At 42.1% G+C, this 21,814-nt stretch overlaps 2 protein-coding genes across 4 annotated transcripts; one reads left to right on the top strand and one right to left on the bottom strand.

Annotated features, from left to right (window-relative positions):
- Nucleotides 1-1,623: 1,623 nt before the first annotated feature.
- LOC110973990 (uncharacterized) lies at nt 1,624-6,275 on the bottom strand. The gene is made up of 3 exons (XM_022225264.2): nt 5,938-6,275; nt 3,655-3,859; nt 1,624-3,313 (listed from the first exon to the last, which is right to left on the bottom strand). The coding sequence occupies exons 1-3, from the start codon at nt 6,166-6,168 to the stop codon at nt 2,754-2,756; spliced, it is 996 nt and encodes a 331-aa protein (XP_022080956.2). The 5' UTR covers nt 6,169-6,275; the 3' UTR covers nt 1,624-2,753.
- A 909-nt stretch (nt 6,276-7,184) lies between these two features.
- Nucleotides 7,185-20,389, top strand: LOC110974041 (uncharacterized). 3 transcript variants are annotated; one of them, XM_087135862.1, is made up of 7 exons: nt 7,185-7,358; nt 7,907-8,027; nt 10,982-11,208; nt 11,727-11,931; nt 13,186-13,808; nt 17,140-17,344; nt 17,819-20,389. In XM_087135862.1, the coding sequence occupies exons 3-7, from the start codon at nt 11,029-11,031 to the stop codon at nt 18,391-18,393; spliced, it is 1,788 nt and encodes a 595-aa protein (XP_086991988.1). In that variant the 5' UTR covers nt 7,185-7,358; nt 7,907-8,027; nt 10,982-11,028; the 3' UTR covers nt 18,394-20,389. The 3 variants fall into 3 exon arrangements, with proteins under 3 accessions (XP_086991988.1, XP_022081045.2, XP_022081044.2); XM_022225353.2 differs by having other exon boundaries at nt 7,186-7,358; nt 10,963-11,208; XM_022225352.2 differs by lacking the exon at nt 7,185-7,358 and having other exon boundaries at nt 7,698-8,027; nt 10,963-11,208.
- Nucleotides 20,390-21,814: the final 1,425 nt, after the last annotated feature.

The raw sequence follows: 21,814 nt of genomic DNA, 5'->3' as shown, positions 1-21,814 counted from the left end.
GCATTCGACACAATCGATCATGCTGTACTTCTTGAAAGATTGAATGTTAATTTTGGTATAAAGGGATTGGCTTTGACCTGGCTCCAATCGTATCTTAGTAATCGCCGTCAGGCTGTGCAGATTCTAGGAGCATCATCAGCAGAAACTGGTGTCCCATACGGCGTACCCCAGGGCTCTGTCCTCGGTCCTGTACTCTTTACCCTTTACACTTCTCCACTTGGACACATTTCTCGCAAACACGGTCTACAGTCACATTTCTACGCCGACGACACACAATTGTACACAACATTTTGCCCGACTATCAGTGGCGACGACTGTAATGCACTCCACTCCATGACATCTTGTTTACATGATATACAAGAGTGGATGGCTGCAAACTTCCTGAAGTTCAACTCCCAAAAAACGAAATTTCTAATTATCTGTTCTCCACAGCTCAGAAATAAATTCCACATTCCAAAAATGCAGGTTGGTGATGCCCAGGTAGTACCGTGTTCAGATGCACGTAATCTTGGCGTTTTGTTCGATCAGCACATGACCTTCGAGAAACACGTCTCACACATTTGTCAAACATCATACGCTCATCTCCGGCGCATCGCTACTATCCGGCGAATGCTTACAAATCAGGCAGCCGAACAGCTCATTCATGCTTTCATAACTTCCAGACTCGACTTCTGCAACAGCTTACTTTCTGGTCTCTCTAATAACACGCTCCGTCGCCTTCAACTGGTTCAGAATGCTGCTGCACGCCTGCTTACTGGCCATAAGAAATCCACACACATCACCCCTATTTTTCAAGCCCTTCACTGGCTGCCTATCCAGTATAGAATACAATACAAGATCATTTTGCTCACATTCAAAGCACTTCACGGTTCCGCCCCAGACTATCTACAATCACTCTTACAGGTTCGCAGCTCCAGGTCGGGCTTGAGGTCATCAGGAAAGTCACTATTTGTTCCTCGAACCCGCCTGAGCAGTTATGGTGACAGGGCCTTTTCAAGTGCCGCCCCCCGTCTTTGGAACTCCCTCCCGGTAGATCTGAGAGAAACACATAACCCCACACTCTTTGCCCAGAGATTAAAAACCCACCTTTATGTCCTAGCTTTTCCTTCTTGAGACCGAGGCTCTTTCATCAGACCGGCGCCTTTGAATGGTCACCAGATACAGGCGCCTTATAAATGCTGTATTATTATTATTATCATGAAACTCCAAGCCATGGGCATTTATGGGAGAATTACTCGCTGGATTGATAATTTCCTTTGTGGTAGGAATATTCAAGTAAAAACCAGCAATTCTCTTTCCACTGAAAGGATACTAGAAAACGGTGTTCCCCAAGGCAGCGTAATCAGCCCGCCTCTTTTTTAACACTGCAGTTAATGATCTTTCCAAAATCCTGCCTTATGTCAAAATCTCTCAGTATGCAGCCGACATAGCTATTTGGAAATACACAACGCACTTTCCCATAGGAAACATTTTGTTTATTGCCAGTCTTCAGACTAGTCTTCATACCTCATGCAAGCTTTTCCTGTTGAAATTGTGGACTTTTGTCCCCTTCGGAAAAAGTTCTTCAGGAGCACGACTTAGAAAGACTTTACAATAAAAGTAGGATCAGGCTGAAAACAGGAATTTATCTCCCCCAAAAAGGATTTTTGAGTAAGAATGGAAGGAGAATACAATTTTATTCACCAGATATCGGCTAAAAAATAAGACACTGAGTAAGCCTAAAACTGAAACACCGAATACTTTTTAATTGGATCGTCATGGGTTGGCCTGTAGGAAATGACATGCGGTAACATTAATATTTCACATCACTGTCATGGTTATTTCAATCTCCTTTGACACCTAAAACACTAATGCTCTACATGAAGTGTTTTTCATTGGTTCATGTTTCCCATCCCAGCCGCAATTCGTCGTTCTTGATTTTTGGCAGACTGTAGCAAGGTGTCGGCCATCGTGGATGTCAGTCACAACAGGCTATTGTGAACAGCGCCACCTTGTGTCAGATCATAGCCACCACTTGCCATTTGTAACATTGTCCCTCGCTGTCGAGAAACAAGCCCATCAGCCCAAACGGGCAACAAAACTTTTACCATAAATTTTGCGTCGTTTTATGTTTTAGATTTATAAGAATCTCACAGTATGATTAACTCCTCGCATCTGCTTCGGAATGGCGAATTTTTCAAAACAATAGCTGTAATAACAATAAAGTATTTGTGAAGCGGTTCTAACAATGATCAAAACGTACGATAGCGACAACTACTGGCAGTATAGTTACAAAGACGAGCATGATGAGGTTAAGTTGATTGAATGAAAAGATGAGTTTTTAGCGATTTCTTGAAAAAAAGACACTAATAATGAGAGTCGAGTTTGTAGGGGAGCTTGTTCTACTCCCTTGGACCAGCAACGGAGAATGGTTTGTTGCCTATGGTTCCTAGTAGGCCTACGTCTACATTCCCTAAGCAGGAATTATCGGTTGGCGACCTAAGCGGTTGTCCTACCAGATTGATGTAGGATGAGTAAATCGGTCAGACAAGGAGGAGCCACTCTATGTGTAGATTTGTACACATGCAGAAGCAATTGGAATAGAATGCGGGATTCAATGGGCAGCCAATGTAGTTGATGAATAAGATGCAACATTTCGGGAAAGGGATGAAGCATTTTACATCTGAAGCTATCCGCTTTACCTTTCATAAAAGCTTTAAAGTTCGAACAATTTGTTTCATCACTCAATTTTATCATTAATCCTACAGATAAAGCTAAAAATAAAGGAACAAATGCATGACGAAAGCACTGACGTGAACAGCAACAAAGGATGGCACCAAGATGGTTGCTGTATTTCCTGCAGTGGGGTCGCAGTCAGCAACGTCAGTCAGGATGAGAGACACGTTGTAGGTCACGTTGGGGACGTACTCACACGGGCCGCAGCTGTTCTTATCCGGGCAGTGTTCATCGGGTGTGCACCAGCCGTACACGCCCACGTAGTGGTGGCCGGGCTGGACGTCGGGGTCGTCGTGACGTAGGTAGACGCTTCGACGAGTCACGGTGGCCAGCTTCCAAGAGTGGTCTTTGACGGTTGGCCGGACGATGGACCGCGACACCAGGAGTTCCGGGTACCCGTAGGAGTCTGGGCAGTCTGCTCCACTGAGGCAGTTCTCCAGCTTGACCTCCACGTCAGCGCATTTGCGCGGCAAACAGAACCGGTAATAATTGTAGCCCTCAGCATCGACTCTCCCATCTATGATCGGCGAGTTCACGGTAATCTCATCATGTGGGTGGTTGGTCGGCACGCTCTCGGCAATAATCGTAAATTTAGATGCTAGGGAATACAGAAAGAAACGACAAACAAAACATGTGGGTTTTACTTGGATAATTTGAGTGAGTTTAGAAACCATTTGAAAGAAAGCACCGTCTGCGCTTTCATCTTTTCAGGAAATGTAACTAACCATCTTTGCAGTCAAAGGTTTCCCTAGGCTGAGAAGATATTTCAGTGCATTTCCGGGTGCCAGTCAATTTTCATTCACTATTTCATAGCATAGAGCAAGGAGCTGTTTTACGACCGCGATAACTCACATGGTACCGTTGAAGTTGAGGGAGAAATGACTCCTGTTCCTTGCTCTATGTTCATTGTAAAAGAAATAATGAAAAATGATGCCCTACGTGTATCGCCTGTTCCCACGTCACTTCCGCAGTAGGCGTGAACACCAACATAGAAGGGACCAACTTCAAATTCCGGGTCCCAACTCGATACGGTGAGGTCCTCTGAACCCCAGTTGTAGGAAGTCCACGTTAAGCTGTTGTCGGTAGGAAACTTTTCGTTGCCCCTTGAAATGTACAAATTTGGCTCTCCTTGAGTAGCTTGAATCTAAGTATGAGGAAGAAACCTTTCATTGCACTCCAATTGGAGATAGCAGGTTGAGCACACGGACGTAGCTATGTTCTACATGATTATTTAAGACCTCACCAACTACCTAAATTATTTGAGGCTTTACGAGGCGAATGGTTGAGGTGTACCAGTGATGAGGTCACACCCATAACCAATTACACAAAGTCCATCCTTTTATCGAGATATCTTCTTTAGAAAAGTCCTTGTCATGACTGAGGGGCCCCCTTTACTTGAGGTTACATGTATTACCATGACCAAAAGGCTGCACCGGTGTTATGCATGCCACGGCAAAGATACTATTCCGTTTACCTGTACCCAAGGCTCCAAAAGTTTTCAATACCATTGGGCCTCTTTCACAGATGGATCCATCCACGGCCAAGGGGGTTTCCAATAAATGCCCCTGGTCAAGCGATATAGCCCATTTAATATGTAATCCTGACCTATGACAAAGATTAAACATCACCCAAACTATTCCCTAAAACTTAAGAATTATCTTCCAGTTGACCTCCGACAAGCCATTCAGAACTCTCTGTAACACAGGTCTCCTTGCTCTCTAAAACCTCAAACTACAAACTTTACAAAAGTCTTACATGCGGAAACAAGTCAGACAATCCCGCCCAAACGTTTCAAGGAACATTCTGTTAGAGTCACATGGACAGCGTGGGGATTTGACGAGTCAGATAAACATGGCCTGCAGCCTCATCAAGTTGACTTGCAACACAGGTGCACTGCATAACCAGATAGCACACCATTCCACAAAAGGATTAACGGTCACTTTAACCTCCTCGATCAGACTGATAGCTCAAACATACTAGAGGTTGATCCTCCACTTTTCGCAATTTTATGTCGAGTAGATATTCTGTCTCTACAGTCATGATATACATTCCTCCCTTATTGGCCAACGAATCCAGGCACCTTTGACGGTCTGAGTTCACCCACAGCTACAGGAACACCCAGTGAACACAAGGGTGCAAATCAAACCTGTGCCGCCATTCGCCTAGAGACCTTTACATACTTTCTGAGTTACCTGACCCAAAGTCGTCGGAATCTCCAGGTCAGGGAATCAAAGTACCCGGATTTTAAATCATATAAATTAACCCCATTTCTTGATTTCATGATAGTATCATAAGTGCATGATATTTGAGAATGACTGGTCAAACAAAAGACAATCGCAGCTTCGTTCATGCGCCCTCAGGAGTTGAGAATAGTCAAAGGTCACGTTTTTCAAGTACGGTGTTACCTTCTGACCGGGACAAGAGGTTTCTAAGACTGCAAAGAATTCAATGTCTTCATTTTTTCTGAAGGTCTTTTATTGAAAACAGTCTTCGGAGGTAAAAGATGGCGTTTGGTCTTAATGGGAATGTTGTCTGAAAGGAAAATATAGAGGAAACACAGTGTCTACTCTAACTTCGAACTTTTCAAACGAGCGCGCAAACGTGCACATCGTGCGTGTGGGAAAAAAGTCATGCTTTCTGATTAGCTACGCATTGGGCCGGTGCCTATGACCAGATAATGTCAGGTTCTTAGATTTTCCAAGCCGTGTTTTTTTCTGCGGTGCAATGTCATTGTTGTTATCAAGTTAGCAATGTTTACAATACAAGGTGTATTCAAACCACCAAGATTAAAGTCCAAGTCCAAAGTGTGGGCATCGCAGCCAGCGAAGGCAGCTGAGGACGTTTACACTGTGATCTCTCCAAAACGGGCAAATGCACGGCAAAGTTTGCCGGTCATGACTTGTATTAAGGGCAGGTCAATGATGATTCCATTTATAATGCTTTGCGAAGATCAATTCACAGAAAAACAACAACCCCAACTTCGTTTTCTCTCCTTGTGATTTGTCAAGTTGTTCATTCACAGACGTAAATACTAATTTGATGTAAATTATGCAGAGAAGCTACTTGCATATGCATATTCGTACTGTATATATTGAAGACCAAAGACAAAATATAGAACAATGTCCTCAAAATTATCAAGGACGTCACATGTTCCTAAATAAATAAACATGGAAACGTCCATTGGTCTTGAATGTGGAAATTCCCCTATACAGTGCAGCTTACCCTCACTCGCAGATCTTTGCACGGATCAGTCACTTCTACGGAAAAGTACTTAAACTCTCCACATGGGACTTCGTGAAGACCGGACTCCACGTTCAGGGTGAGCGGTGTGTGCTCCCTTCCCAGAGCAAGCACAGCGCTCATCATAACCAATAGCCAGGAAAAGGTTTGGTGCGACATTATCCAACTGCAGTTAACGAATATCTGGCTTAATGTCGTCAACTGAATGCACATCCGCCCAAATTGATTGCAGTGGTACTCGTATAATTATTTCAATTGTCCAACTTTATTCCTTCAGGAAGTCTATTAAAGATAAAGCGAGGGCGCTGTACTATTTTGGGTCAGGCTGATTCCCTGCCGTGACAATGGACTGCAGAAAAGAGTACTGACGTCATTTCTAAGATGCCCCCCTTCATTTTTAGTTGCAGTACGTGGACGTCCTGGTTTCCAAACAGAATAATCAAAGTTGTGCATTAGTTGAGATCAACATGCAAAATAACAAAACCGATTTTGGAGTGTGGGGCATTTTGAGGGACTTTGCAAAGAAAAGCAATATCTATACTCCAAATATTCATCAATATTGGCAACACTGCTCAAAAATCAACGCAATTGGTTTTGAAATTTGTTGGTCAATTTTAGAACATTTTGGAATTGGAATGAATCTTTCTCTTCTCTATCAAGCATATAAGCCTGAATGCAATGCTCTTCTGCGTAGGTCATTGAAGCCACTGGCGGCCATCATCTGCTGAATAAGTATAACAATAAACCAAAAGCTTCAATATTTAACCGAATTCTGCCCATTTCACGAAACGGTCAACGATCACCTCTGTATTTGGCACTGCGGTGGCCTCCGAGTCGACCGTCGGACAACATTTTATGTTTAAACCGGGCGGGATTTTGCTTGCTCCATTTTAGGGGCATATACAGAATGTCCAAGGAGAGGTTGATGTAATCACGCACCTGAAATACATCATTCATGCGGAATTCGTTAAAGTTCGTGGAATATTGAACCCACAATCCGAGATGGCAACGCTCTAGCTGCGGCTGATGAAACAAGCGCCGTAAGCCTAGTACCCTGTGCATTCATGTCAATATGCAATGTCAGTAACCGCTGGCTGTCCGAGAAGCTGATGTAATGGAAGCGCCCTCCCCCCAGCCAATAAAAATAATTATACATGTATTAACTTTGCTTTGAGAACTATTGCCATGTCGTCTGGGATCCGTATCAAAAGTGCGATGAAAATGGAAAAGCCCATCAGGGGCTCATTATAGGGATGATCTACAAAAATCTGTTCTCAGCAATGGGTTCACCCTCCGAACTTCCTTGTTACCCGAAAATAATGGACTCGATGAACCACAACGCGTTCAATTACAGTATGCAAAGCCTCGACGGCTCCGTGTCTCGCGCAAAGTATACGCGATAGGTAATATTTTATGGTGAATTGTTCCGGTATCGCCTGTTTATTTTGTTGGTTTTTTCAGTTTTGTGTGAATCTTAACAGTGAGGTACATTTTGCCTAAGGTCTGCATTTTAGAAGTCCTTTGTACTTGACGTTATTAGGTCTAAAAGATGTTTCTGGTTGTTGCCTTCCAGCTCATAAACATACTTTGCCCCGCTGCAGTTCCGACTCAGTGAGCCACCAGCCGCAATGGTTCTTGTAACTCAAATAACTTCATAGCTAGCACGAGGCAAAAATATGCATGCATTGGAGGGCTTGGCTGCGCCATGGCCGGGCCGTGTGTGGTGGTTGTAGTAAGTACTGCGTTGGTGGAGGGACTTGATCTCAAGTCTAGTGCATCGCATGCCGCCTAGTCGCACGTGGGTACACGAATACGTACGTGTTTCCGTGATCGATATCGGGTACAAAATCCTGCATGACTGCGCGAAAGGGCACATCAAGTGGTGACATTTTGCATGTTTTAGTTAAGTGTTTCAGATCATTGCTGTTAAAAGTGTCATATTTGGTCGAAGGTAAATCTTGACTGGGATAACCACTTCTGAAGAAGACCAGAGAAAGCCTGCAGGATTCTGCGATTCTGGGCAAAGCTGCGCTTGAAGTGAAGCATTACTACAGTGCGCTTCACTTTATATGGTAAGTTGTTACCTACCTGACCTAGTGTAACGTTACATCTGGCTCCATTAAACACATAGACCACGTACAGGTACTGCCTACTGCTGGACTGCTTTCCTTCCTAGAGCTACATGTAGAGCGCCATGACTGTAGGCTAGGCCCTACCGTACCTCCGTTGTGACAGTGTTCAGTCCCTGTCCATCAGTCAACGGTCACGGTGCTGTTAGTGTTTTACATGTACAACATGCTGGCCAACGATGAGTTACGCGTAGCAAATTTCTGTTGAAAACTTCTCAACCATTTTTAGGGCTGGGTGCTTGCTGCTGGCTCAAACTTGACACAATTCATCTGTTCTGTTCATTATTTTATTTTCATTCATGACATAGGCCTACATGTAAGTAAAAAATACCGTTTACTGGCACAGTGCTGTATTTCTGGTATACGATTCCTGCTTTTGCAATTTGTAGCAATTCCGTCTCGCCTAGCCTCCCAATGTCCTGGACATGTATCTGCCAGAAGGTTAGATGCAGATGAGTGATTTCTAATGCCAGGGTCAGGACTAGCACAAAAACAAATACAATGTCCACAGAAGTTATTCCTTTCAACCACGTTTGATCATCCTGCTTTCGTTCCAACTCCTTGTGATTCTACCTCCATGTTTCAACTAATGAACACGGTGATTGAATTTATTTTGTCGTCTTGAATTCGCCAGAACATTTGTAAAGCAGCGCCCTCTATTATTACGAACAAAAGAGTTACACATTCTAATCTAGCAGTGGCATGAGACTTTATTCAGAGGTAAATACAATGTACATGTACATGTATGGTTTCGGTGACCGCTTTTCCTGTCATCTGTTCTGTCTTGTGGCTCAAAAGAATAGTTCAGTGCATAAATTTATGACCCTAGTCTCACTAGAGTCAGAATTAACACAAGCACAGAAATGTACATGTGGTCTCCCTGGCCAAAGCCCAAGAGCACAAGATCTAAACACATCTGCCTCGACCGAACAAACAAAATGATTTTGTTCCAGTTTGAGATGACCAGAGAGGACTGTGCTTCTGTGTAAGTTTGGAGTAAGTTTTCTAAAATATAGACATTTTCATTTTGAAACTTTGTTTTTTGAAATCTCTGCTAAAAATCTTGGTCAAAATTCCCTGTGGTGAAGCCAAAACAGCTCCATGGTAAAATGACCAAGTCTGTGGGAGCATGCACGAAATGTTATTACGACACAGGCATAAACTTGTGCAAGTCACTCATTTGCCCAAAGTAAAACATTAATGTGCAAGATGTAGATTATGAAAGACCCTGATAGATGTCATCATCTTTCTTTCTGTGCTGAAGGAGTGCACATGAATACACGTTTCACGTTGATTGTAAAATCTGAAAATACTGTAGATCCCAAGGATTCTTTCATTGTATCAGCCACTTTAGCAGTCCAGTGCAGACCAGATGCATGTTAAACATTCTTTCATGTAGAGGTTCCACTTTCAACTAATGTACATGTACATCAGTGCATATTATGTCATGCTTATCGGTGATGGCAAAAATATGCTCGTAGGGACAGCACAACTCACCGAGTACTGTTGTTTTGGAAATAAGAATTGTTAGCAGTCAGCTTTGTAAGCCACTGATAAAAATGACTGTCATTGTGTGGAACTCGGAGAACCTTACAAAAGAGCTAATCACCTGTAAAGTTCACTCCATTATGGGAATACATGTACATGTACTTCTGGTGCATGCACACATATGCACGTGTGAAGCTACAAACTTGTTATTTCAAGGTTTTTCCATATGTCCATTTATCAGTGTATTTGGACATTTAGCACTAACGGCAGTGAGTTACTCAGTGGTGAGGACACAAATGACATGGCCAAAGCCAACTTCTGTAGGAACTTTAGCAAGTGATAGCCAGGACTGGATCCTGAGGCCGGGCCAACAGGGGCCAAAAGTAGCCCAATTAAAAAAAAAAAATTAGCGGATTACCTTTTTGTTTTGATCTGTTTCATTCCTTCCCTTCCAAAAGCATCTAAAATTCCCCCAAATGTAGCCTCATCCCTCAGAAAAGTCATAAAAGGTTACAGGTACATAAAAAGGTTCTCCACTAATATTATAAACCCCAAGCCTGGCCTCCTTGAAAATTTGGACCTTGACCCGCCATTGCTGTACATTGTGGTTATTGCATTGTTATACTGGTAGTAGGCTAAGTTATTTTAAACATGTTGAATGTAGATTGTTTTCATGTTGGCAAGTGGGACTGCGATTAGAACGTCTTGGCCAATTTTGAAAAAACTTTTGAACAATAAATGGAGACTTTTAAAACAAAATGAAAATAAAATGCTTAGAATTGCTGTTATGACCAAATCTTTTTCTGAGAGTCAGGCCCCTCATATCTACAAAATTTGTATTTTTGGCACAGACGGATGTATAGAACAAAGACTAACACAAGTCAAACATTACTTTTTGTCCAGTTCACAACCTTGAAATTAGATTGCCCTGTTATCTCCACAAAACATGCTGCACATGTGAAGGACTTCTTCAAGGAAGTTGACTGGCCACACATTGGTGGCCAGGTAACCCATAACAGGAAATTCAGGCATCCATCTAATTTTGTTGAAAATAGTGATGTAATCACTGGTATACATCTGCGTTGTCTGTATTGAACAAGGACACACGAGCTACTGTTGGCAGTTAATACTGATGGATATAGACTGGTTTTTATTTCAAAATTCTTCAACAACAAACTTGAAAACATTTCTTTTCTGTTATCTGAGAGGTTACTAAGTAATTTTAAACATTATGAGAACCTAGTGCCGTAATTTGGAAACTGTTCTAGATATGAACAGCTGGGCACTTGGGTACCCAGTTCTAATGTATTGTTCAAATGCACCTCTACATACAACATGAGGGCTAATACATTGTACTTTCAGGTTTCTTTGGCTAATTTTTATTTTTTAGAGTGCTCTTTTGCCTTCAGCTGACACATCACAAACAAGACACGCAGTACCTATTTACAGTCACATCATGTCACAGCTCGCTCTGGTTGCCCTGTTGGGAGTCATCTGCCATGCTCTGTCTGCGCAGGGACAGGAGCACATACCACTCACACTGAACGTGGAGTCAGGGCTGCAAGATGTACCGTGCGGAGGGTTCAGGTATTTCTCCGTGGAGGTGACCGATCCGTGCAAGGACTTGCGAGTGATGGTAAGCCATCAGGAAATTTCCATATTCATGAGCACTGATCCACATCTCATGTATATATCTGTTTGCAATATTATGTGACATCATCTTAGACAAAAGTGTCAGAATAACAATTAAACATGTTGAGAGACAGGAAAAATAACCAATTCTCTTTTCCTATTTAATATTGGTTTGTTGTCTTCCTATAAAAGCTACGCATCAAAACAACTTTTTGCCTTATTGGTCTTGTGCAACAGTTATGGTACATGTACCTTCAAGTTTACTCATAAGTCCTGAAATTAGAAGGCGCTTTTTTTAACAATTTAAATTGTTGTCTTTTTAAAGTTTTCACCTGGGAATATTGTTGAAAAGAAATATTCAAATATTTGACAATCAATCAAAGCTTTCAGCAGTTAAGCCAGGAGTCTACTGTAGGACCCAACCCCCATATTGTAATTTTCATTTGACCAATCAAGTACAGTTTTTCTAGTAGTTGTGAACTTCGATTTGACAGTATGAGGGTGTTTTTCCCTGTGTGTCAGGTGACCAAGATTGAGGGAGAGCCCGACGTGTACATTGGAAGGGGTAACAACATGTTCCCCACTGACAACACCTTGGCCTGGAGTTCCTATGAATGGGGCTCAGAGAACCTCACCGTATCCAGTTGGGACCCAGAATTTGAAGTGGGCACGTTCTACATTGGCGTTCACGCCTACTGTGGGATCGACGTTCACACAGGCAACACCTGTAAGTAATTCATATCAAGGTTTTCTTTGTGAAAGATTTGTGTACTGGATTTTTCGGAGCGTGTTGTCGCTATATGGCTGCCAGACCAAAAGATCCCCCTGTGTTTATCTTGTATTCAGTGGTCAGGAGTGAATCGGCGTGTTAAATAAATGGCATTGCAAAGATTAAAAAATTCAAAATTGCAATAGCGTCCAAGCCTAGTGTATTGGGCCAGGGATACCTGTACAGAGGTTGTTCGACTGGCCCTAGATTGGGGCTGGGAAGCCACAAGATCTGTGCTGACAATCTGTGAGACTTCCATGTACATGTACATACAAGGACACAGGTCATATCTGCAGGAACCCAGGGCATATTTTGGCCACCCAAACCATGAACTTGTTTCAGCTTTGGTCATTGGTTAAGCATTTTCTTGATCTCTTTTATGCCTGTGTGAAGTCATCGTTCCCATTGAATGAGAACCGAAGGTTAGAGTTGGTTCAGTGCTGGTTAAAAATGGTGGAAAGCAAATGGACAATTTTTGTTGTCCCATACACTTCAAAATTTGTTGGGACATGCAGCAAATCAAAGAGATACTTTCTTTAAGAACATACATGTACATGGAAAGAGAGAGCAGCACTGGTGAGAAACATGCTGAATATCTAGTGAAAATGATGTTCATCAACAGTGTCGTTTGTTTCCTTGTGCTTTGCCTCTGTCAGGATGACTCAACTAATTCTGGTTTGTTGTTTTTGTGGGCCACCCTTAACATGTTCAGGGTTATTGCTTTGACATCGCAAACATATTTTTGGTTGGAGTCACCTCCGTTTACTATCATCAGTAAGGCAATATTGACCCTGTTATCGTACATGTACCATATATGTACATGCTGAGCAGCATAAACTACATACAGCCAAACATATTGGTTGCCAGTCATCAAATTTGTTCATTTCACTCAAAATAAATACATGTAAATGTACCACTTGGCCTCTCTCAGTGTTAATTTAAACCAGTCAACACATACAATGTACATTAGCTGCTCATTGAATCTGTCCCAAAAAAAGAGCACAAAAATATGTATATATACTCGTACCGGTATGTACCGTATTTCCTCTTTTTTGTGCAAACTTGGGAGAAGAACTGGGTTTTTGGCCTGAGCTACCAGGCATTGGAGGCACGGTTATTTCAAAAGTTGGTGTCAGTTGTAAGATCATCATTCATTGAATAACGTCTACCTGTATTTTCAATTCAGCTTCTTTTAATTCTTTGTACTGTCAGCATCTAAGGTTAAAGTTCTTGCAGAGAGTTTGTCAACCAGCCACATGCACCCAGAGATCACCGTAGGCTCACCCATCAGAGATGGGAGGGTTGATGCCCAGGGCTACAACTATTACCGCTTTTGTCTGCCACACAAATGCGCCAATGTGGAGGTCAAGCTGGAGAACTGCCTCAGTGGAGCAGACTGCCCGGACTCCTACGGGTACCCGGAACTCCTGGTATCGCGGTCCATCGTCCGGCCATCCATCAACGACCACTCTTGGAAGCTGGCCTCCATCTACCGTCGCAGCGTCTACCTGCAGCACAATGACTCGGACGTCCAGCCCGGCCACTACTTCGTGGGCATATACGGCTGGTGCACGCCTGACGAAAACTGCCCCGACAAGAGCACGTGTGGGCCCTGTGAGTATGTCGCCAACATGGCCTACAATGTATCCGTCATCATGACGGATGTCGCTGACTGTGATCTTAACCCAGAAAAGTGTAACGCTCTGTCTGTGGAGGGACAGAAGCATGTACCGCTCACATTGAATGTTGAGTCGGGGCTTCACAAAGTCCCATGTGGAGAGTTCAGGTATTTCTCCGTGGAGGTGACCGATCCGTGTAAAGACTTGCGAGTGAGGGTAAGTCATTGGACAATTTCCATGTTCAGTATCAGTGAGCCATGTCTTTGCAAAATATGATTTCACAGTAATCATGGACAAAAGTGTCAAAATCACAGCTGATTTTGGTTTTTGATTTTGTCTTTCTATGGCTGTGCATCAGGACAAGGTGTACATGTAGTCCAGCGGCCAAATGTCACTTTTTACCTGAATCTTGCTTTGGAGGATATCTGATATGTTTTGACAGATTTTGACTCTGTAGACCACAGACAACCAGAATCTGCATGATGACCTTTGATGACATTTGGGTAATTGGAGATAAGAGTGAAAAGTCCCTTTAACTACGTGTATTTAGATCAAAATCCAAATGATATAAAATGTTTTGCAACCATTGGTGGAACCCTTTGAAACATTAATATTGTAAATTAGAATTCTATTTACAAATTCTATATAAAACACAATTTGTTGTTACCCAAATAAAACTTAAATTGTCATTTATTATATATATTTGTTGAAATCAAACCAAATTGCTTGTTTGTGTGAAAAAAATGTGTTTTTAAATTGGTCATTTTCAAAGAGTGACCAAATTGATTGGTCTGGTGCAGTCCAGAACAGTATGCATGGTATGTGCTATCCAATCTTAACTGAGTCAGGATACACTCACATGTAAACAATGTCACATGCATGCTGAGAATCATGTCTTCCCGATGGTGTTCGGGGCCAATTTTCATCAGTGTTTACGGTACATATAGTTGCCCAAAAATGTGACACAAGTGATTTGATAAGCACCACATGTCAGTAGCAGGTTTGTGATTGAAAATTTAAGTGCTGTATTTTGCACACAAAATTTAATTTATACCAGTTTTACCTGGCCTTCTTACCGCTGAGTAATCAGCTAGGTAGTAAGTTTAAATGTTACAGCTTACACTGACTGACATCGGTGCCGGTGTAGTAACAGTTGTTTTCAAGGTTGTTTTGGTTGATTTTGTTCAGAACAGCATACTGAAAGTACATGTACAAATATGTGCATTTGTTAGGTGATTTAGAATAGTATACATATATTTCAGCCTTACTTTGTATGCTTTGTTGCCTTGTACGTTTTGTGAGTGGCTGGGTCTTCAGGTCTTGTTCTTGTAGCTTGTTTGGACTGATAAGTGTGATGGCGGTATTTCAATTCATTATGCAGTATAGAAAATAATGCTGTACCTGCCTCCAGTTTTTTCGACTACAAAAAGACATGAATCTAGGACTGAGAAAAAAATGTCCAATTTTTTTTTAACAAATACTATTTGCTGGACTGTCCTTAGGTAGACTTAGTACACAACCACTGTAACATTCTTTCCTTGGTAGATGTGCCTTCATGTACGTGTACTAGTACCGTCAGACTGGATAATTGAGATAAAGCTGTTAGAATGATTTTTCTTCGATGGTGCAGTATCTGCATCCCTCTCCTAACTGTCTCTCAAACTCTAATGATCATTCATGATGGAATTGCTCTGCCAGCTGCTCCCAGATTACTACTGAAAGGCTCCTAAGCATTTGTTGATTGCATGTGCATAGTATGATGGATTTCTGCAATTGAAAAGATAGGTTTGTATTGCAACAACCAATAAAATGAACCCTCACTTACATGGGGGGGGTAGGTGGTCCTATGGTGCAGGTTGTTTTGACAACTGTGATGCAGACGTATCATCCAAGAATGGATAACACTTGCATTAGTAAACATGGCGTGGCCAAACCAGTTGAATACAGCATACCGGCACAAACGAGTACAGAACATTACCAGGCATTTTAGGAGTCTAGAAATCCAGAACTGCCGAAAGACAAAAGCTCTGAAGTCTATTTTGCCCTTAAAAGTGGTGGCACATGGGGTCATTGCAGCCCATAGGATGATGCAGAGGGGTTTGCCTTTTCAAGATGCACTCACCTGAAGAGACTCCCCCAAATGTAACGGGTGAAGTACCATACTTAATTGAGGACAAGGTCAAAATGAAAGCAAAAGTTTTTTGCCCTTAAAAGTGGTGGCACATGGGGTCATTGCAGCCCATAGAGCGATGCAGAGGGGTTTGCCTTTTCAAAATGCACTCACCTGACATGCCTGAAGAGACTGCCCCAAATTTAACAGGTGCAATGCCATACTTAATTGAGGACAAGGTCAAACATCCAAAGCAAAAGCTTCCTTTCTGCCATGACACCATCAGATCCTGTACACAGAGGACATGGAGGCCAGCTTTGAGTGAAGCTCAATGGCTGACAGGTCAAGCTGGACAAGACCCTACCATGTACAGAAGTGATCAGCAGTTGTATAGAGCTTGTCAAAAAGTCATTGTGACATACATGTACATGTATATGTACCAGACAATTTGTCAAACTTTCGTCACTCTTTAGCTTTTGAAGGACATTTATGTGATCAATTAAACCTTTGTTTGAATTTTGAGAAAACTTAGATAGTGGAGTAAGTAAGACCAATCTTACAAGCACACTTTTCATTTGAAAGTGCAGTGTGTTGCTGCAGCAAAGAACCTTGCTTCTTTACTCAGAGAAACAGTTCAATAAACATTTGACTTTTATTGAAATTTCAATATATTTAGTTCAACTTGAAACAAATAGTTGCCCTGCCCCCTCCCCAAAAACCTAAGTACTGGTAATTCCTTACCTTTAGAGCCTTTATTCCCAGTCCGATGATGTTGTGGTCTTTAGAAAGTTAAGGTTAGGTATCAACAAAATTATGACTACATAGAGACCTCAACCACCTGTGCAAATTTCAAGCTTAGTCAACTCGACTAACTGAATATTGGATCTTCCATTCCATTAAATTTTTCAACCATTCATGTGCACATATACAGTACCCACTTCCCTCAAATGCAGAAACAAAATAATCATGTAACACTGGGTTTCAGGACAGGAGTCAGTCCCCTAGTAAAAGATGTTTGGTCCTACCCGTAAAATTGGTGATTTATTCCCTAAATCCCAGTGAGATCACACTCCAGGAAAATTTTTGAAAGGAGAGAAAAATTTCAAGGAAAAGTCTTTTTCGGCCTTTATGTTGGGCATGTGTATCCACTCCCTTTACACTTACTTGTAACACCTGAGATATGCTTCTAGAATGCTGTTTCGTAACCCAATAATTGAATTTTTGACTCTTTTTCAATATCTGCCTCCAAGCATTAGATTGTGAAAATAAGCTTTCAAATATGTGAAAGTCGATAAAAGTTATAGTATTTCCTGGACTGAGGGCTTTGTGTCAACTGCCGGACTGACCATAGACCTCATGTTGTAATTCACATTTGACCAGTCCAATACAACCTCAGTGTGACATTGTGACACAAAGGGTGTCTTTCCCTGTCTTCAGGTGAACATGGTTGAGGGAGAGCCGGACTTGTACATTGGCCGGGGCAACAACAAGTTCCCCACTGACAACACCTTGGCCTGGAGTTCTTACAACTGGGGCTCGGAGGACCTCACCGTATCGAGTTGGGACCCGGAATTTGAAGTGGGCACCTTCTACATTGGTGTTCATGCCTACTGTGGGATCGACGTTGCAACAGGAGACACGCGTAAGAAATTCTTTCCAGGTCTTTTTCATTCACTGATTTAATAGAGGAAGCGATTTTGATATTCAACAGCTTTAAGGATGCTTTCATGTCAGTTTCTGCAGTTCTCTGGTGGCACCTTTTAAGATACTGGAGGGAGGATAGAGAACTACATGTACATGTAGAGTCGGTGTTGGCAATGTTTGCAGTCAGCTGTGCATTGTCTAGAAGTAACAGAGCTCTGACTTCATGTTTAGATTTTGAGTTGCTAAGGAGTAAAAAGGAGGAGAAAATGAAGACTTAAGCAGCTTCATGCATGACTGGATCAAATGCCATGTGATTGGAAACAGGGGTGTTTGGGCCCGAGTTATAAGGCATCGGAAATGATGGTTTTTTTCTTAAGTTGGTGCCAGTTTTAAGATCATCATTAATTGAAAGATTGCTACTTATTATTTTCAAAAACCAAATATTTAGCCTTTTTATTTTATGTTCTGTCAGCATCTAAGGTTACAATTTTGGCTGAGAGCATCCCAACCACCCACCCGCATAATGAGATCACCGTGAACTCATCGATCAGAGATGGGAGGGTTAATGCTGAGGGCTACAACTATTACCGATTCTGTCTGCCACACAAATGCGCCAATGTGGAGGTGAAGCTGGAAAATTGCCTCAGTGCGGCAGAATGCCCGGACTCCTACGGGTACCCGGAACTCCTGGTATCGCGGTCCATCGTCCGGCCATCCATCAACGACCACTCTTGGAAGCTGGCCTCCATCTACCGTCGCAGCGTCTACCTGCAGCACAACGACTCAGACGTCCAGCCCGGCCATCACTACGTGGGTGTGTACGGCTGGTGTACACCCGACGAAAACTGCCCTGACAAGAGCACGTGCGGGCCCTGTGACTACGTCGCCAACATGACCTACAGTGTGTCCATCATTATGACTGATATCCCTGACTGTGATCCGAATGCTTGGAACCCGGACCCCTGCAATACCAACAAGGCACAGATATTAATGCCATCCTACCTTGTGTTCTGTGTCAGTGCTATCCTCATGAAGATTTTTTTCTAGTTTTTAGCGATGTCCAGGTGAGAAGTGAGAAAGAATGGTTTTAGAAGGATAAGGGAGAAAGCAAATTGGGCAATAAGGTTATTAACATTGCTGACATTAAAAAAAATGGTCTGACCCATTTTTTCACTAGTTGATGTTCACTCTTGGCAACAAGTTAAATGCAACGGAGTGCAATAAAACTGAAATGGAACCCTGTTGAATGCAACAGAACGACTCAAAAGTGCACCAGTGGATTTTGTTGCACTGAGTGCTGAGTTACTCTTTGTGTTCTGCCACATGCGCTACATGTACCATTATGTAACGTTACATCATTAAATTGCTACATGTGACAATACACAACTCTTCACTACCACTCATGCAGTCTGATACAATCAGCAGAGATAAAGCCAATAGGAGATGCCATTACTTTACTGTGGTGCCATTTCATGCGAGGGGGGGTGTCTTGTGGATTTTTAAACTTTTGTTCACTGTGGTACATGTAGTTCACAACACAACATTGGTCAACAAGGCATTTATCGCACGACCTGTGCTCGGATGTTCACCACTGCAGTAAAGGCATCCAATGGTGTCCACCAGGTGATATCCTAACAGTTCTTTGCTTTTCTGTGTTACGTCTGTCACCATTTTCTTTGATGGAATAAGTACAGCCAAATCTAAAAATTGCAAATGTTCAAGATTTGAGAGCAGTGGGAAAGGTAACTTTGATAAGGTGCATACCCAGGGTATGATCAAACCCGCCAGTAAAAAGAAATGTTTAATTTAATCTCTTGACTGAGTGATCATGTCCTGTGTGGTTTCCTGGCAAGTCTGTAGCCTGAGCTCGTGTATCATGCTCAATTCTGCGAGAAAGCGAGCAAATACTTAACTATACTAAATACACAGATCGCAGTAAAGCGTGCGTACATTTCAGTAAACATTACATTTAATTTACAGTGGAGTGTTATATAAATATGATCTGTATTCTGCTCCCATAAACGAGGTTAAGCATGCGTTGTACCCAAGTGTATATGCGTTGCATGAACAATACTACCCACCAAGTCTTTTTTTCTGTGTAAGCGTCCATATTTTTTAGGTCTCCACAGGGTAAGAAGGACTGCATCCGGTCATAGTTATGTGCAGTGACATTTTTTTATGGCACACATACATATACTGTACATGTATATTTATGTATCTTTTTTGAGCCGTTCAGCAATATTTGTGTACCCTATTCAAAAGTATTCTTATTTGTGATTTGTACCATGATGTTGAATTTATTGAATTCCAAATGTCCTCCATCTGCGTTTATTTTTGCCGTTTGTTCTTTCGTCAGCAAATGTTTATTTTCTAGTCTAATTTGTTGTTTTTTGTATAAGAGGTCGCTGTTTTTTGTACCTCGCACAATTATTTTTGGATGTTCATTTACTCAGATTTAGATTTTGAAAATATAAACGATTCCAGATTTGGTCATTTTGTTGCCATTTTTTTTTAATGTGACAAGGCAAAAAGTGTTATTTGTAAGTTTTGAGCATTTCATTGTTTCCTGTAGTACAAAAGCGAATAAAGTGCATTAAGCTCTAGCAACTACTAACTGAAATTCAACTAGCTTTTAATACTTTGAAATAATATAGTGTGGGAGTGCAGCACTCTTGGTGCAAAGTTTTTTGTTTGTAATAGCTAAAGGTTCTATGTTGTATAATTGAGGAAATGTGTGAAGTTTATTACTGTCTGGTAATACCTAGTAGTAAGTGATTAGGTACATGTACATGTTGAGAAAATAAATTGAGAAAATGATAAGTTTTCATTTATCTTTGTTTAAACGGGAAATAGTATTTTTCTAAAGAAATGTAGCAGAAAACTAACACCATTGAAAACTGTCGTCATTTTTTTGCAGCAAGGGAGTGAGAAGACCATGTTTTGTTTATGTGATGAAAGGTGTGTTAAAAATGCCACTTGTTTACTACATATATTTGCATGAAGTAATGCAATTAAAAAAGGTGGAAGCTGCTGTCAGTTCCCAGCTCAAGCGTCTTGAGTCACGGTCACTTGGGGAAAAGAAAGGAGGTGTGCCCCCCCCCAACACCTGCCGTTTGTCACACTCCCAGCTTGATAATAATTACATGCTCATACATGCCTTAGACTGGCTGTGTTGTCAACGAGAACATTCACCAAACCAGACGCAGGACCAGATATAAGTAACAGCTAGGGTGAACAATAGCAAAGGAATGGTTTTGTTGGAGTCATCCAAAGAGCTAGTGACTTGAATTGAGACTGGAGGTCCTGTGTTGGTCGGGTGCGAATCGATTGATCGATGGAGGAGGGGTTATATATCCCCCGTCACTTTTTGAAAGTAGCAGGGTATGACCATCCCTTGGTGGGTTTTTAGGTGTTTTGGAACTTCCCAACAACTAAAATGTACTCAGTACAAATAACTAAAGCTTTTACATATGTCATTTTGATGTCAGCTTTTAAGTAACATGTACGTCTGCATCACATGATTGGTGCCCCTAGCGTCGTGTGATGTCCTGCCTTTTTCAAACTTCCACGAGCTGAGCAACTATTGACTACAGTCATTCCCATCCCACCCAGTCCCCGGAACAAACTTACGCCATTGGCGTTGGTCTTGTGATAGTGTCTTTGGGGGGGCCTTCACCAAACACCGATCAAAAGGCTAAACAGGAAATGCAGTTTAATGTGTTTTTCTTTTCTAGTAAATGTCTTGTCCGTGCTAGCAGGGAACCTCATGAATGTACACGTACACGTATGTATCCCAGTCAGTTTGGTTTTGACTGGTATTCTTGGCTTTGGGCCACTTACCAGTAAAAATAGGTTTTCAAAATGTGAATGAGGCGGTAAGTCAAAGATTGTTAATGTTTATTGCAGTTTTGAGGGAGGATTAGCGGCCAAAGGAATTTACAAATCAGATTTGTTTTCCAGGAAAAGCAATCCACACCAGCCTCATTTTCGAAACCTTGGGGGGGGGTTGAACGTGGCTGTACCGGGGCTGTGGCGTATCCGGCTTTAGGTGTCGGGGGATTCAAAAACGAATGTGGCTTTGAGCATAGTACTCAACCACAGAGCAAGGAACTTTAACCTGAAGTTGGGGGATAAAAATTTCAAAAGTCTTACTCGCGGTCCCGATATCCTTGCTTTTATTTCATGCATGTTGTTTTCCTAGGGTTCCGTTGCTGATATTTGACAAATAAATATACCGATTACTTTCTTTCCTGTGAAGTATTCTTGGTAAAAAAAAAGTTCCGTCGGGGGAAAGTTCCCCCCCCCCTTCCCGATACGCCATGGTGGAGAACTATTTGCTAGTCGATTTCCACAGACCTCGCCATGGGGGGTAATGCTCTAGAGTGCGCGTGCGTTTATGTTTGTGACCCGCCGCGCCGGCTGCATTTAGCGATCGGTATACTACATGCATATGGAGCAACCAGCGTTA

The sequence above is a fragment of the Acanthaster planci genome, linkage group LG04 (assembly GCF_054643075.1).
Source record: "Acanthaster planci isolate LZ-2023a linkage group LG04, COTS_SCS, whole genome shotgun sequence".
Taxonomy (NCBI): Eukaryota; Metazoa; Echinodermata; class Asteroidea; order Valvatida; family Acanthasteridae; genus Acanthaster; species Acanthaster planci.
Note: the sequence above shows the minus strand (reverse complement) of the source record. Positions and strands in the feature narration are given on the sequence as shown.